Raw genomic sequence first — 17961 nt, 5'->3', positions numbered from 1 at the left:
GATGAGGAGACTGAGGCAAATGGGGTAAATGACTTGCCCAGGATCTTCCTGATTCCAGGTTTGGGATTCTATCCATTCCACTGCACAGCTGCCTATAAATGTCTAGAAAGTGCCATATCTGAGGCAGGAACCTAGACCTAATGGCTCAGAATCCAGTGCCCTTTCCATTACAAAAGCATTCTGTATTTGCTCATTGCCACATGATTTGATTGCAGCCCTAATGATGATTATGGAGCTATTTGGAGTCTTCACAAGTGATCACCTGTGCCATGATCCATTTTGAAAACTACTTTAGGTGAAAAAGCATTATGTTGGATTGGGTGGAAAGCTAGATCCAGAGCTAGAAAGGCTTGGATTCCAATTCTGTCTCCAGTACAAACTGGTGATGAGACCCTATGCAAGTCACTTAACTTTTGAATTACCTAAAACCAATATACCCATAAGTCTGATTCCAAAACAAAAACAAAAATAACTTTAAATGATATTGACTTGTGAAAATTTTGTTAGACATAGCTCTTCTTGACATCCTATGATACTTTACAATGTTCCCGTTTATAATCTTTACTGAATTTAACCTTTAAGATTATTTAATAGGATTTAATATCCAAAAGAAATTCTTAATGATGTGCTATTCACATTTGACCGACTCTCTGAATATGAGATCAATTCATATGTGCCTTATTGTTTAATAAATTATATTTTGTTTGGAAAGAGAGATATAGTATATAATGGTTAGAGGGCCAAGGGTTCAAATTGGCTGTGTAACCATCAATTATACTTCACTTCTCAAAGCACCCTGGGCCACAATCTAAGCTTGTATATTATAGCAACTTGACCAATCTATACCCATGGAGGGGTTTCTTAAACTGAATGAAATCACAGTTTTTAAAAAAAAGTATAAAAATACACAATCCTTTTATAAAATGCCTAAATTATAATGCTCATTATCCCCCAATTCACACTTTAATATCTCTTTTTTAACTAGACAATGCATGCTGACTTGTAGTATATGTCTGTTGCATAAACACCTAATATTATTCTAGCATTTTTTGAATTGAGAATTACAACCTTTTTGTAATTTTTTTCTTTCCAAACAGTGTGGAAAAGTTAACTGAAGTGGCTCACTACCATATTGAAACTTCAACTAAGATTCAGTATGAACTTATTTTAAATGGTGAAGACTTCTTCATCAATGGTGATGTTAAAGTCTTTCCAGATCCTCTTCCTCCCATCCGGCCTCCACCCGTGGAGAAAGAAGTAAATACTTGTCTCACTATCAAACAGCTGAACACCCTTCGAAATGAATTCATGGAAATGGCACCAAAAGGTAGGGAAGATAATTATTGATCCAGGCATCTCCAAGGAAATTTAAAGTTAACCACTACAATAACATAATTGTCACTTCTTTGAAGAGGTAGGTCAAGTTTGTTCTGTTCTCCTTTGTTTTAAAGGGACATTGTACTGAACTTATTCTTCAAGATTGAGGTAATCAAGTTCAGTTATATCTTACATACCATATAATGTGAGTCATTGCAGGTGTGTATTGGGACTTAACAGAGTTAATTGCTAGAAGTTCATTGCAAGAATTTTTGCCTCAAAAATCAACAAAAACTACAAATTGGGCCTTGGTTTATTTTTTTGTTTGTTTTCAATTGTTAAGACTTAAGAAGGTAAGGGAGGAAAATGTGAATAATGCAAATTAAGCTTAAAAGCACAACCTACACATATTTTCCCTCAGAGACCTTGTTGTTAAACCCAGGATACCTCTGTGTATGTGTATATACAAACATGAACACAATGTCTCCAAAGGGCATTGTAATAGGTAGATAAATCATTTTAGCTTCAAGTGTGATTTCTTGCATCAAAAAGCTATTGACCAAATATGTCGATTGTCTCCCTTCAAGCATGCAAGTACACAGAACAAGCATGTAATGATTATCTTCATTTTATAAACAGGAAAACAAAGGCAAAAATAAGTTAGGCTCCAATATTCTGAAATCTGTCTGTGTTAACTCTTTTCCAGGCCTATTACCTTGACCTCCTTTACCTGTGTGTCCTTTTAAGCTACAGAAATAATCTCCTTTGTGAAAAACCATAGCTCTGTATCAGCAAGGCCAGCTAGCTAGAGTATTTCACATTTAATAGATCTATTGAAAGAGTACTACTCTTTTTTTGTTTGTTTGTTTGTTAGATTACTCTTTAAGCCAGAAAGATGAAGGGAAAAGGAATAATTCTTTATATGGTGCAAACTATGTGTCAGGCACTGTGCTAAGCCCTTTACAAATAAGTACATTTGATGAGATGAGATATTTCCTTAAAGGGATCCTTATTCCTCTGTGAATTCTTCCACAGTTAGGCCTTAGGAGCATCCATACCATTGGTCAAAAATATGGTTATGCATATAGGTAATGAGAATCTGAACAGGCTGTATATTGCCTTTATGTGAATTCTTGTCCCTTCACAACTGATCTTTCAACCTGGGAGAAGAGGAATACTGTTTGTATAAAAACAAGTTTTTAGAGTGAAAACAACAACAACAACAAAAAAATATATGAACAATGCCTAAAAACCAGAAAATAATTGTTTTAACTTCTCTGAAAAATGTACTCTAGCAATCTTGGCCCAAGGTCATGCCTGGGAGTTCTCTGTTTGCTGACTAACTTCAACATTCCGGGCTCAGAATGATATCACAGAGCTCTGCTTTTGCCTCTCCAATTCCTCATTCGTGATCTAAAGGAAGTGCCTAGTTTCTCTTAGGGTAATTATAATTAGGATCATTAGAGGTAGAAACTCCCAGTAACATCATTGGCTTTCATGATAATACTCATTCATTTTTTAAGTTCCTCTAATTTAGAAAAAGGAAAAAGGAAATGGTTCCTGTTTCAAAATTCCATAATTTCAGAAAGATATGGTAGATGAGTTGATGTTCATCATAAAAGTGGAAATAGAGTTTATTTAAATTTAGTAAATTTCTTAATTTTTGCAAAACATTTTAAAATACAGATATGGAGAAATAAGCATTTTAGCATTTCCTCATATCTGTTCCAATATACATAATAATACATTAAAGGAATCTCTTCAGTTTTCTGGAAATATAATGAAATATGTTTTTCTTTTAAAAATTACATTTACTATTGCTCACATACCCTCACCAGGGCTTTTAAAATCAAATTTATAAGGAATATTAACTAAATTACTTGTTGACATTTATATTCCTGTGGCATTATATTACCTTAGTTAAATAAACTAAATGTCTAAGAATGTTTACAGGAGATGATAGGTATCTAATGCTTTCGTTACTAAAGAAATTGCTTCTTCTTCATGTGATTGAACCTATTTGAATATCCAAATTATTTTTTTAATTTAAGACTTTATTTATGATAATGTTACATAAAAGGTCAAAGAATCATAGACTTAAAGTTGAAAGAGATCCTTTAGACCTATTCTCTTTCCCCATTTTTAGCTGAAAAGAATGTCAAAAAGGTTAAGTGACTTCCTACATGAAGTAAAATTTGAGCCCAGGTTCTCTGAGTTACTTTGAAACACACACATATACACTCAAAAAACCTCTTGTCAACTTGTTAATCCAAAGATTCATACCTCAGATACCATCTAGCCCAATCTTTTTTATTTTTCAAATAAGGAAACTGAGGCATGGAAGGATCAAGTGATTTCCCCAAAACAGAAAAAGTAGTAAATGAGAGACAAAGCCAGGATTCAAATACAGGTCAGCTGACTATGGATCCAGCCTCCTTCCCAATCCATCACACTGCCCTTTCACATATTCATTGTCCAGTCATTTTTATCACATCCAATGCTCCATGACTTCCTATGGGTTTTCTTGTCTAAGATACTATTTGATATTTCCTTCTCCCACTCATTTTACAGATGAGGAAACTGAGGCAAACAGGGTTGAATGACTTGGTCAGGGTCACACAACTAAGAAGTGCCTAATTTCAAAGGAAAATGAGTCTTCCTGATTCCAGGTCCAGCAATTCTATATACTATGAAACCATTTATATGCCTGTATGCCCCCTCACATGGATAACTAGAACTACTAGAATTATAAGTAAGACAATAATATAGCAAGAGCAAAAGATGATTGATTGAATCTTTGTTCACCAATCAATAATACTGGAGAACACTCCTACAAGGTCCTTTGGACCTTCAACAAAGAAAAGACTCACACAAGATGTACTTCTTCCCACTGTCATATGTTATATGAGTAACTTACGATAAATTGCTAAAACCTTATTATGTTTGTGCAGTTCTCCCATCTAAGAAAGCCCCAATCAGTTCTTCCAGCAACTCTCTCACAAATAATAGCTCCCTGCCACCCCTCCTTCCTATACTCCCCTTTATGCCCTTTCAGGAATTTAGGAAGGACCTAATATATCCAGACATCCTCTCAAACATCCATTCTACTTTTGAATTTGCTCTTCAAGTGAAATTTCTCATTTTAGTTTTTCTCCCATAAAAATGAATTTAGGGGGGTCAGAGGGGCAAATATAGTATGTCTGAAGAAATGCTTTTCTTTGAATTATACCAAAGGAGATAGAAATTTGTTTTGTATTGTTACATTTTATCTCAGGGTTAATTCCTTAGAATTTGGTAGAATTCTCATTTCAGGGCTTATTGCTTTCATATTGTCACTAACCATTACCACTGATAGCTAGAGAAAGATGAAATTAGGATGATGTCATTTTGTTCTCTTGGTGCTCTCTGTTCCTGCCTGCCAGATGCTGATTCTCTGACAACTATTTTTGCCCTGGTCACCACTACCTTTTAGTCATGGCTCAAGCAATTTAACTCAATTTAAAGGCTCACAGAGAAAATTGTAAGCTGAAAAAAACTTAATAACTTTAGGAGATCTTGGAGTGAGGGCCATTGTAAGCTCAATAGAACCAAATCAATTAACTCCCAGAAATCTAATCTTTCAGGTGTCCAAGAATGATACCAGAAGAGAAGATGGACCAGTGCCATAAAAATACATCAATTCAGTCATTTTATGTAGCCCTTTGGGAAAGCAGCCCTTTGGGAAAAACCCCATAGTTCATGGCAAATAGCACTGCAATGGGATACTTTGAGAGCCTAATGTATCAAGCACACAAGCTTTGAAAGACTTCCATCAGGAGCATCACAGTGCATCCTGATTGTAGAAATGTTACCTGAAAAAAGCCAGAATACTACAACCTGTTCTTTTGTTCAAATGAAAATTCTCCCCTATTTTTGAGGGAATTTGTAGGGTTTCCATATAGGGCTCATTCATTAGGAATATTATTAGTATTTCAAAGAAAGAACATAACTTTTCAACCTTTGGTATCTAAACCCATGAAGCATCTCAAAGTACACTCCCTAAACGGAAACCATTGGACGCTTGGATGTTTTTACGGCTGTAGCTGTTACTGACTTTGTAACCTTGAGTTACTGATTTATCTTGTGTCTAACAACTCAGGCATCTTCCACTATATCACTATGAATCTTGCTAGTTAAAATAAAGGCCTGATTAAAGAGGCTCCCCAACTACATAGTGGATCTACATTTAAATTACATCTCTGATACTGGCCATTTAATCTTGTTGGGTCTCTTTAACATGAGGAATTCGGACTATATGTTTCCCTTTTGAATCACTTGAGAACACTGAAGTACTTAACTTGAAATTCACTAGCAGAATAGCTTGACTTCTCGCAATAATAGTAGATGATCTATAGTCTATTCAGATCAAAGGCCTAGCACAGTCTCAGAATTTCCATCTTCGCTACATTATTCTATTAACAAGTCCATGTTGGGAAAACAAGTTTTATAGTTGAAACTATGATATGTTGACCATTTACTTTTAAACTTCAGTTGATAGTGAGATGTCACACTAAACTAGGAAAAAATATACCCTTATGAAAATGATTGGAATACAATTATAGACAGGAGCCTGTCTGGGACATATATATGTCTAGGGAAAATTGATAAGAAACAAAATGGGCATCAATCTGAGTCTACTAAATATGAGATTTGTTCAAAATTTAGGCATGTATTGTATTATTTTCATAACTACCTGGTTATTGTTTAGACTAGGGGTATCAAAACATAATAGTCTCAAGACATGTGAACTAAATTAAAATGCAATTGAGAAATATTTAACAAAAAATAAATAAAAATATAATAGTACATAAATAATGTTAACATGGTTTTCATAAAGTCAATATGCTATCCACAGAAATTCTTATCTATGCTTTACTGGCCCATTTCTATTTGACATTTACAACCCTGATTTTAAACCATGTAAATTTAAATTTAAACCAGAGTTACAGGTCAGTCTTTTACTGTCACCAACACTTTTTCCTGATGAGGAATATTACTCCCTTCTCAAGTCATGTTTTAAAAATCATTCTGCAATGACTTGCTCCAAATACAATTATATTATTCATTGGCTGTTTCAGGAGTAATTAGGACCCTGTGAATTCTTCCACTTTTAATTCTTGGGAGCAACCACACTTTTGGTCATCATTCTGTCTATAATAATAATAATGATGTGGCACATTAAAGATGAATAATCGCCTTTTTGAGAAATGAGGCAACTTACTGATGTCCATTATTCCAAACATGCATTATCAATTACGCATTTGTTTCCTTTCCATATAGGGAAACAAATAATATGAGGAAATTGTTATAAAAAGAATAATGGAGACTGGAAAAGGGATCTTTTTAAATAAATCTCTCAGAATCACAAAAATTTAAAGGTGAAAAGGACCTAAGGGATCATTTTGTCTAGCATTCTCATTTAACAGAGGAAGAAACAGAGACACAGAAAAGTTAAGTGGAGTGGATTGTCTAGGGCAACAGTGCTGGTGAATGGCCCAGGACAGGAAAGGTCAAGGTTCTTGAATCATAAACAACTGTTCTTTCCTTTAGGATCAATCACTTCTCATGGAATTTCATACAATTATACATGTATAATAATAACATTTTTGTATTGTGACTTCCTTCATTTACTCTGCTTATCAAAGACTACTTACATAGATGTAGTCTTCAAATCATCTCTATTATCTTCAAACATCAAGTAGCTGAGAATTAAAAAGAAGCAGTGGAGATGGCTCCCAGTGGGGAAAATAGGAAGTTTCATTGCCTTCTCTCACATTTGGGTTATAGAACCTTTTAAAAAAAAAAAAAAAAAAAAAAAAAAAAAAAAAGCGTGGCAACTAGAGTAGCAATAATACACATTTGTAAGAAGCAATTCTGTTCAGCAAACACATATTCTGTAGCTGCTCTGTTCACGATACTCTATAATGTATTGGGCAGGCAGAGATTTAACACAGCAACAGCAAGATCTCTTATTGAAAATCATATTCTACTTGGGAGTAGGGAGTTATGGGAAAGAGAAACAGAGATGAAATCTATACAAAAATAAGCATGCTAATAGCTTAATTATGATGGGAGTAAAGAAGGTAAAAGTATTCTAAGAAAATCTTTAGAAAGAAATTCACACTAGGATACAATAGAAACAGCTGGATTTTAGAGTTAGAAGGCCAGGATTTGAATACTATCTCTGCTAAATACTCCTAGTCTGGGCATTGCCATTAACCAGCACATTTAACCTCTCAGGTTCTCAATTTCCTTATCTACAAAATGAAAGAGTTAGGTGATGTAATCTCTAAATTTTCTTTGAGTTCTACATATTAAACTCCATACTTTAGCCCTAATAAATGCTTCACTTACACTGTTTGAAATATGCAGAAATCAATAGGGAAAATTTCCTCTCAGTTCCTCTTAGGAAAAAAAAAAGAGTAGAACAAAAGAAAGCAATTCACTTCTCAGTAGTATTGTGTCACCTGTCTATACTGAGATTCAAAAAAAAAACTATTAAAATGCTTTTAAAGAGTAGCTAGGTGACACAGTGGATAGAAGACTGACTCTGAAGTCAAGAAAACCTGAAGTCAAATCCTACCTCAGATACTAGCTGAGTAAATCATTTAACCCTAATTGCTTCCAAAAAATAAAGTTAAATAATTATATTTAGCATGCTACAAAACTAAATGAGATAAAATTTAGTACTCAAATCTCTTTCAGTTTTATGTAGGACATGTTTGAGCTAGTGCTCTGCTCTCTTAGGCTTTACATATCCAGGACCACGTCCATGTCATGATGAAGCAGCCTGCAGAGGAGAGCATTTGTGGAGTATGGCATGTGTATCAGCATTATATGTATAGATGTATGTTTGTGTTGATATGTAATGGGGTAATCAGCCATGCAGTACAATTAGAAAAATAAAATAGTATAAACTGTTTAGTGGAGATAATTGTCCAGAGGATTTAGGAAAGTAGGCATGTTTCATAGAGATTATGGTACACCTTGTATAGAGAGGGAGAAGGGCAAAGAGGGGAACATTAAGGTCAAATGGACAGAGGTAGGGAAAATTATGGTTCACGTTAAGGTGAGAATGTGGGGAGGATACAAACAATAAGGAGTCATAAGCTTAAAAAATAAAGAAAATAAAATGCTATATTTTCCCAGTGAATTATATATAACTATAACAAAATCAGACATGACTGAAAAGTCTTTTGTCCATTTGTTTCTCCAGCTTCTACTACTAACCCTTAACAATAAGAACCTTGAACTATCTGCCCTGCTTTCTGTGTAAATTGGGCCAAATGAGATATACAATCTTTTTTTTTCTTTCCTAGATTCTTTTCTCTAGCAAAGTAGAGAATTAAATAGGTCAAGCATATAAGGTACATTTCAGTATAAGTGTAATAACTAGTGATTTTTGCCACAAAATTGCCCCCCTTTCATATATCTTCAATCAAAAGTAACAACACTGGAGGGCAGCTAGATGGCACAGTGGATAGAGCACTGAACCTGAGTTCAAATTCGGACCTCAGACAATTAACATTTTCTTAACTGTGTAATCCTGGGAAAGTCACTTAACTTTAATTGCTTCAGCAACAATAACAACAAAAACGTAACAACACTGTCCTAGTCAACTAGTCTAGAAATCTGGTCATCTTTGACTCCACTGTCTCTCTTGCCCTTTACACACAATCAACAAGTTTTGTTGCCTCTTTTTTTCATGATGTGGGTTGCATCCATCCCTTCTTTTCCATTCCTGTCACTAGCACTCTAATTCAATCTCTATGTTCCTCCTGTCTTTCCATCCTGGATAGTTCAAATCAAATTGATTAAATTTCTTTGCTCAAAAACTTCAGTGGTTCCTATTGGAGAAATTCCAAATTCTTTATCCCTGTTATTCAAGGTATTCCATAGCTGGAACTAGACTATTTTTTCAACCTCTTCCTACAGCTTGACCAAGGAACCCCCCCCATTAATCAAATTGGTCTAGTCACTATTTTCAGAAAATGGCTTATGCTTTTCTACCTTCAAGGCTCTGTTTATGTTTTCCCCTGCCTGGAATGCTTTCTCCCCATCCTTTCCACTTATCCAAAATGTATTCCTCCTTCAACTCTCAATTCCAACTCTGCCTCATCCCTAAATATTTTCCCATGAAATGATCTTTCTTGGCTCTGTTCCTATAGTACAAGTTTATGGATCTTCTTAAGAGTCTTGGGTCCTGGGGAGGACTGATTCATGGGGAATTCCAAAAGGTTTAAGTACTACATTATCTTGTTGTCATAGTAGAGAAAGTGTCATGGAAATCATGATTATGTATCCTTAATTGTTAATTTACTTTTTGAAACTATAGCCAAAATACCATGGAAGTATTTTAAAAAAGGAAGCTCTTCAGTTGATACCAGAAGATATGCTGAAGAAAAGAAAAGGCTGAGAAATCTTGACTATTACCTACCTAAGAGAACCAACCAATTTCTGAAAATTTGGCTTAAAAAATACCCCTGGCTGGTATATGATGACAGATCAGACCTAATGTTCTGTGGCTTGTGTCGCAAACATGGGGTGAGCTCAGGAGGAAACCAAGTTAGTTTTTTTTATGGCACTAATAACTTTAGGACTGAATTTCTCCAAGCACATGACAATAGTGAAGCTCATGCCAAGGCTGCTCTAGCAGAAGCAATGGGTGTTTCCACCTTGACTGATGCCGCCAAAGAGCAGATGATAAAAAATAGGAACAAAGTAATCCTGGGAAGAATAGAAAACCTTTTTAGGTCATGTCATGCTATTGCCAAGACTGGGCGTCCCCTCAAAGACTTTGTCTGGATGTGCAAACTGGACGATATGAAGGGTGTAGATATTGGCCCAATATTCAGAAGTAACAAGTCAGCCAGAACGTTCATATACTTCATTGCCGAAGTAGAACGCAGGTCACTGAAAGAGAAACTAGAAAAATGTAAGTTCTTCTCACTCATCAGTGATAGTGGCACGGACAGCATCATAGAGGACATCAAAGTCATTTATGTACAGTTTGCGTACGAGGGCAAAGTCCATTGTCAGATTGTTGGAGTGCAGACTGTGGACAAAATTGATCCAGTAGCTATAAAAAGTGCCATTGAGAAAACACTTGAGATAAATCTTCAACTGAACCTGTCCAGCTCAGACTGGTCCAAAAAACTAGTTGGGTTTGGGAGTAATGGCACAGCTGTCATGGTCGGAGAGAACAATAGCGTGGCTAGGCTTTTGAAAGAAATCCAGCCATGTGTGCAAACAGTCCACTGTTTTGCACATCGGCTTGAATTAACATATCAAGAAGCATTGCAGGGCATTGAGCTATACAATACTGTGAATGATCTTCTCCAGAATGTCTATTATTTTTACCATGACTCACCTTCAAATAAGAATGCTCTAATAGCCATCTTTGGAGACCTTAAAATCCGCCCTGTGATTCCCTCTCGAGTTGGCAGCAACAGATGGCTCCCTCGTCTACAGACAGCTCTCCAGATCTTTCTCAAGGGATATTCTGCAATTGTCAAGCAATTGAGAACAGTAAGTATTTTTGGATCTATATTTTTCTTTAAAATAAACAAAGAAGCATACACATACCCCCAACCTCTTTCATTAAACATTATATCATTTTGAAGAAAGTTAGCTACGGTTTTATTTCCTGACTATGCTATAGATACCTGAAGACAGAAGTATCTTGGAACATCAGAAAGCTACAGAGCTCCTACAATTCCTTCTCCAAGCTGAGGTGGTCAGATTTGCTCACTTTCTACTGGACATAACCAATGTCCTCAGCATTTTGTCCCGAGTTAATCAGGATAGAAATTCATCAATAGGAGATGTATTTGCAACCCTGCAATCAACACTAGGAACCCTCAGCATGTATAAAAGAAGGTAGGGTATCTTAGATGATTGGTGAGCTAGGGCATACCCAACAAGTTTTCTTTAGAAAATTATTCAGCACTTATTTTAATATGTTTCAGACCAGGTCCAAAGGAACGCCTGACTGAGTCTGCCACACATTTTCATGGTAACCAACTTACAGGAAATGGAAATATCTCTGAAGTACGGAACACAGTCTTAACAAACCTCATAAAGCATCTTCGTGATTGTTTCAGTGACGCCAACCATGATGTGGTGAGGGCAACCACTATTGGAAGTTTCAAATTATGGCCTGGAAAGATAGATCAAGGTAAAACATATTCATATATATATATATATATATGTACATATATATACATGTATATATAGGTATATACATATATGTGTACATATATGTGTGTGTGTGTGTGTGTGTACACATAATACTGATTTACTAGCCAGTATATACTGAAATCTATGTGGATAATTTCTCTTTCTCTGACTTTTTTTTTGGTATCCATCTATAGAGTTTGGTGAGAAAGAGATATCAATTCTTACAAAGCATTATGAACCTGTGTTGGAGGGTGCCAATGTGAAAATTGATGAAGTGGACACAGAATGGAGCATGATGAAATTTGAGATTTATAATAGGTAAGAAGGAAAGCTGAGAAAGCTCAATTGTGGTAATTTAATGTTGATGCTTTTGATGTGTTAATAGATCTTTGTACATACATACACATATACATATATATAATTGGAATCCACTAATTCTTGACACTTTTCTTTCATTCTTACAGATTTCAGAACATCCGAAAGTTAACATGGGATTTTGTGAATTCCATCTACTCAATCAAGTATCCCAATATATTGACCCTAGTGGATCTAGTGCTGACACTACCTGCAAGTTCAGCTGAAGCAGAACGTGGGTTCAGTCAGATGAAACTAACCAAATCACAAATGCATTTCAAAATAAAGCCTGAGAGCATGACAGACCTTTTAATAATTCAGCTGAATTCTCCAGACATCAACAAATTTGACCCCAAGAAAGCCATCCAACTATGGAATACCTCTTGGCAGAGAATTACACCTCCACCAACAGACCATATGATAGCTCAGTCCGATTGCTCCTCAAGTTCAGACAGCCTTTATGAAAGTGATTAATATTGTGAGGAAAACAAAACAAAACAAAACAAAAAACAAAACTTGAGCTCCATTGTTTTTCACACAGCATAAAGAGGTCTTCATACAACTGTTATTTAAAAGCAAATAATCAACTAAATTTCATCTAGAAGAAATGGTATCCAGATCTACTTTAAGTACCTTACAACTATGAAGGCAATGTCGCTGAAGATGCTTTTTGCTGAAATCACCTGGATTTTTGTTGGACAGAGTCAGGCTCTGTGAATTTGAATTCTGCTCTAGGCACTTACTAGCTCTGTTGCCAGAATCTGTTTCCTCCTCTGTAAGAAGGAAATAACAATATTAACACATGGGTTCTTATGATAATTTTGTAAAAGTACCAGTACCTTGGCTACAGAATAGCAATATTGTAGTAATGGGGAAAGAGTACTGTACATGAAGAAAAAAAAAGACCTGAGTTCAAATGCTGCTTTGTTACCTACTACCTCTGTAACCACTAAATCCCTCTGAATTCATGTTGAGCTTTATTTTCCTCTTCTGTAAAATGAGTGAGTTGTTGAATTAGGTGTTTTCTGTGGACCTTTCTAGCAAATCTTCTAATGCTTCCTCTCAAGAACTATTGCAACCAGAGATCAGCACAGAGAGGACTGAGCTTCCCCTTCACAAAGACATCACAGATATACAGCAGAGTTCCAATTAAGGGAAAATTCTAAACAAATGTGATTTAGATACTTAATCTCCCAGGATCTTATTGTCAGAGAATTTCTATTACATCCTTGTGTTAAATTCACAAGTGCATCTCTTTGGTTTTCCATTATCTTTATGGAAATCTTTTTTTTTTTTTTTTTGGTATGCTCCATGACATGATTTGTCTTTTTGAGCTTCCTAGAGGTAAAACACATAAATTTAAAATATCACTTTAATATAATGTTTACACAACAGCCAATGAGATAAACTAAAAAACACTTATAAGCTCTAATTCTCTCTTACATTTCTTATAATGTGTTTTCAGGATTTTTCACAATAATAACTTTTCCATCCCCACTTTTGTTTACTTTGATTAATCTTAATGAATTTAGAAGTTATACCTTTCTAAATAATTTGAGTTTGAATTCAACATTACTAACTGAATTCACTTAGCAGGAATTCTTGAGGTCTGTGAACTTTAAAAATATATATAGACAAACCAATTTCAGTATATTTGTTTTCCTTTGTAATATTGAGTATTTTCTTTTGTGCATTTAAAAACACTCTTCTGGGGGAAGTAAAAAGGATTCATGGGCTGCACTCAATGACCAAAGGAAACACTAGCCTACTCATGGCATGTCTACATAGAGATTATGGTAGCACCTTTGTGTCATTCAGTACCCTGAACTATTTAAAAAATAATTCACTTCTTAGTAGTCTGCTGAATAACCATTTCATCTCAGAGGAAGAGAAGATTATCTTTTTTCCATCCAAGAAATTATCTATCACATTTCAAATTGAGCAATTTGAACTCCTAAAATTTTTCATTTTTCCAAAAAGTATCAGAAAATAACAAAACTCATGCAGAATTTAAGAAATTAAGACAAGTTGATCATTTAAAATATAGCATCTCTCTTTCACTCTTTTCATTTCCAAACCAAGAACATCTATGTGCTTTGGACCTAAAAAGACCCCTGATTATCCATAGGATCCCCTCCTGACTGCCAAAGGTATTCTGTGATGTATTATCAGATATTTTCTGTTGGAATTAATTCAATTCTCCTTTTATTTTTAATGCATGTGCATGAAAAACAAGAATCAGTTCTTAAGGGTAGTGATTTTAGCTGGGGGTAGGAGTACACAACTTTAGGAGGGCTAAAAAATAAGCATGCTTTTCTTTCATGTGGTATGTGGAAATGTTTAGCTAATAAATTTCTTCATCAAGCAAATACTTTTCATTCTAATAATTCAAAAATGAGATCAATTCCCTTATCTACTGGAAAGCAAGTACATTATGATACATGGGATTAGGTGAGGTTGAAGTGTCTACTTAGAACATAATAGTCATTTCCATGCATGTAAGCCATTCAACTCATGTAGGCTAAAAAAGCTAAACTCAAATAACTCCAACAATGAAAAAAATTTAAGAAGGTATATTGAATATGGGAATGGATGCTCAATACATGAAACATAGAATGGGACTGAATTCTTAAAATATTGGCACTTTTCACTTTTAAGAGAGCAACTTCGGAGGGAATTTTTCTTTTGTTTCAAAGAGGCTACATATTTAAATATTACATATTTCAAACATATATTAACCATTTAAGTATTTCTTGGTAGTTGTTTCTTATATTCTAGGAGAGGAAAAAATCCATGTAATATAATTAAATGTTTTTATTCCTTTATTAGGTTATTTGGGAAATAAACATTTTACTGATATTTTGTATGATTTGGTGACTTTGAACCTTGGAACAAACCACCTTCCTGAAGCTTGGCTACATCTTACTGTGCCTGAAGTAGGTTTCAATTGTAAATGGGTATGTTGTCATTCTCTGAGTTTGAGAACTTTAGGTTTCTGTCCTTTTGTAAGTGAATTATTATTTCTGAAGTAGGTAGTCTGGGACTAAATGTTCATGTGTTCCTGAAATAATAACTTTTACAAGGAACTCTTAAGAGGTTATCTAGTATATAGTGAATTAAGTATGGGACTGAGAGGGAAGAAAACCTGCCTTCAGATTTGGCGTCTGATGTCTACTAGTAGTGTGACAATGAACAAGTCATTTAATCCTCTCTTGAGTCTCAATTCCTTCCTTGATAAAATACAGATAATATCTACCTCAAAAGGTTGTTTTGAGGACCAAGAGAGATAATATATTTGAAGGACATTGCAAACTTTTAAGCCTACACAAATGTCAGTTATCTTTCATTTTTCTGAACTAAATACTGAAATAGTTCAGGTTCCCAATGATTCATTTTATCAAACCTTTTTTGAGAATGATTAATTTATAAAAGAAACTCTGTTGGAAATTGTAGGAAGTACAAAACACAAATCTCCTCAGAGGGCTTATAGCTTTATAGGACATATATTCAATTAATGTTAATACTGTATATAATATGGAAGGACAGAAGAAATGTATATAATATTATATAAATAATGAGAGAGGTCACTTCTACAAGGAGAAAATGAGGAAAGTTTCATAAATAAATTGACATGATTGATGTGAAACCACTGCCATTATCATTGGACAGATGTTTAGGTCTGTACCACTATACTAACAAAATCTTATTTGTTCAACCTTATAATACTGTAGACGTGGTTTAGATGCCCAGGAGGTCTGAGCTTACACTTTCTAAAGCACAAATGTGACCAAGCACTGTCCTTCATAAGAAATCTCACAGGTTCCCTATTGCCTCTGGGATAAGAAACAAATGTTGGGGTTGAGGATTTTGAAAACCCTTCACAATCTAACTCCATACTAACATTTTGAGCTGATTTCACATTATTCTCCTTCATGTAATCCATGTTCTTTGCCGAACTGGACTATTTGATGCTCACTACTGATGACAACTTCATGAAACATGTGAAAATTAGGTTTATTACAAGAGAAATGAATATGTACATGTAATCCAAAGAATCCATATTCCATACAGACATTTGCTTTTTTATAACAGTACAACCACAAATCTTCACCTAACAGATATAACATGGGAAGGGAAAAGGTACAGCAAAAGTGGAAAAAGGATAAAATCCCTCTTGCACATAGTAGGCAATAAATAAATGCTAATTCCTTCCCTCTCTAGGAAAATCAATTGGGGGGGGGGGGAAATTAAATATTTATAAAGGAATTGCTGAGTATCCAACAAGAGGCCATCTAAGATTTGATAGCAATTTTCCAATACTGGAAAAAAGAATGGTAAAATGAATTGGCCAATTGGAAAAATGGGAAGAATGCAAGAAGGTCAGGTAAAAAAGGAGAGGAAAGTTTATTCAGATAGATTACTGTGAAGAAATCAAGGAAATGAAAAAAAAATGTTTATGGAAGGCCAACAGAAGCTGAAATTATTATTAATAATAACCCTTACAAAGCAATTTAAAGTTAGCAAAAGTCTATATTTACATTATTACATTTGATTCCCAAGAATAATTTTATTTGTGGAAAATAAAAAATAACTGTCTATGTCTAAATGTATATTTAACACTGTTTAAGAACATGTACAATTTCATATATTAGAATTCTGGATCTTAAAACCAAAGGACTATTTTTCAAGTCTTAACTCTACTACTTCTGTGACCTTGTGCAAACTCCATCAGAATTTCCTCATTTGTAAAATTTGGAGTTAGGACTAAATAAATGTCAATTCTCAATATGTGATCCCTTGAATTTTTATATTTGACTATTTACAATTCTCCAGAAATAGGTCCAATTCAAAAAGGCTGTATAGTTCACAAATCAATATTTAATGGAATAAATTTTAAAAAATAAAAAAATAAACTGAGTTTTAAGTTTAGAATTCCTGAGGTTCAAAACAGCCATTGTCATTACTATAGGACTGAACAAATGTGATTCTATTAGTGCAATGCTACATAACTAGACATTTTTCAAATGATAGTTGAGATCATCAGTCATTCTCACTTTTCATTGTAACAAATTCCTCTCCTTGTTTCCCGCACCCCCTAATAGAGAACAAAATATCAAGATATGGCTCCTTTCCCCCTGAACACTGCCCTGCCCGTAAAAATTACAGCTAATGTCTTGCTTCTTTTGAAATGAAAGGGCAACATGATGACCAAGACCTGCAAGGTAACAAGTGACAAAAAGCAAAAGATCAGTGCTATACAGTCTCCATCAGATGGATGGAGCAATGGCATTATGCAGTTTAGGACAGTCTATGTCATTATATATAATATATAATTAATCAATATATCATTAAAAGGTTATTTATTGGAATTCCTTAGCATGAAAAATAATGTAACAAACATTTTAAGAGTAATATAAAATAAAAATAAATATAAAGCATGATGATATTTTCTCCTTTTATTTACAGTTACAAGAGATAACAACTTTATTAACAGTGAATTCAGAATTTGTTGACTGGCGCAAATTTTTATTAGTCGTTTCACAACCTTGGCCACTCCCATCTGAGGAAGAGCTTCTTCAGACACTGGAAAGATTTAAAGAAATTGATAAAGATGGAAAGGGCACGGTTACCCAGGAGCAGTATGAACAGGTTCTTTATGCTATATATATAATTGGGTTATACACCCAACACACACACACACACACACACACACACACACACACATGTTTTTCATTGTGAGATGGCAGAGTTGATAGAGAATTAGACTTTATATCTGATATTCTTGGGTCAAAATCCTGCTTCTAACACATACCTGCTATATAATTCTATAGAAATCACTTAACCACTCCGGATCTTGATCAAGTCAATAAACATTCACTAATTGGCAGGTTAATCAAATATAAATTCATGTGATAAAATGGATAGAGTACTTGCCCTGGAATCAGGAGGAACTGAGTTCAAATGTGCCCTCATTAACCATATGATTCTGGACAAGTAATTTAATCTTGATTACCTCAATTAAAAACAACAAAAAAGCATTTATTAAGGACTTAGTCTATGTCAGGTGGGTAA

At 34.5% G+C, this 17961-nt stretch overlaps 1 protein-coding gene across 13 annotated transcripts in view; it reads left to right on the top strand.

Annotated features, from left to right (window-relative positions):
* Positions 1-17961, top strand: part of SPEF2 (sperm flagellar 2) — a 244550-nt gene that overhangs the window by 199390 nt on the left and 27199 nt on the right. For 9 of the 13 annotated variants that reach the window (XM_074282685.1, XM_074282684.1, XM_074282682.1 and 6 more), the window contains 6 exons: positions 1098-1327; positions 9692-10884; positions 11018-11235; positions 11325-11533; positions 11730-11853; positions 12000-13532. In XM_074282685.1, coding sequence (XP_074138786.1) covers positions 1098-1327; positions 9692-10884; positions 11018-11235; positions 11325-11533; positions 11730-11853; positions 12000-12363 — 2338 coding nt within the window. In that variant the 3' untranslated portion in view covers positions 12364-13532. Of the gene's footprint in view, positions 1-1097; positions 1328-9691; positions 10885-11017; positions 11236-11324; positions 11534-11729; positions 11854-11999; positions 13533-14718; positions 14826-17355; positions 17539-17961 lie in introns of those variants that run through there. The other 4 variants (XM_074282690.1, XM_074282689.1, XM_074282687.1 and 1 more) reach the window with 2 other exon arrangements.

The sequence above is a fragment of the Sminthopsis crassicaudata genome, chromosome 1 (genome assembly GCF_048593235.1).
Source record: "Sminthopsis crassicaudata isolate SCR6 chromosome 1, ASM4859323v1, whole genome shotgun sequence".
NCBI lineage: Eukaryota > Metazoa > Chordata > Mammalia > Dasyuromorphia > Dasyuridae > Sminthopsis > Sminthopsis crassicaudata.
Note: the sequence above shows the minus strand (reverse complement) of the source record. Positions and strands in the feature narration are given on the sequence as shown.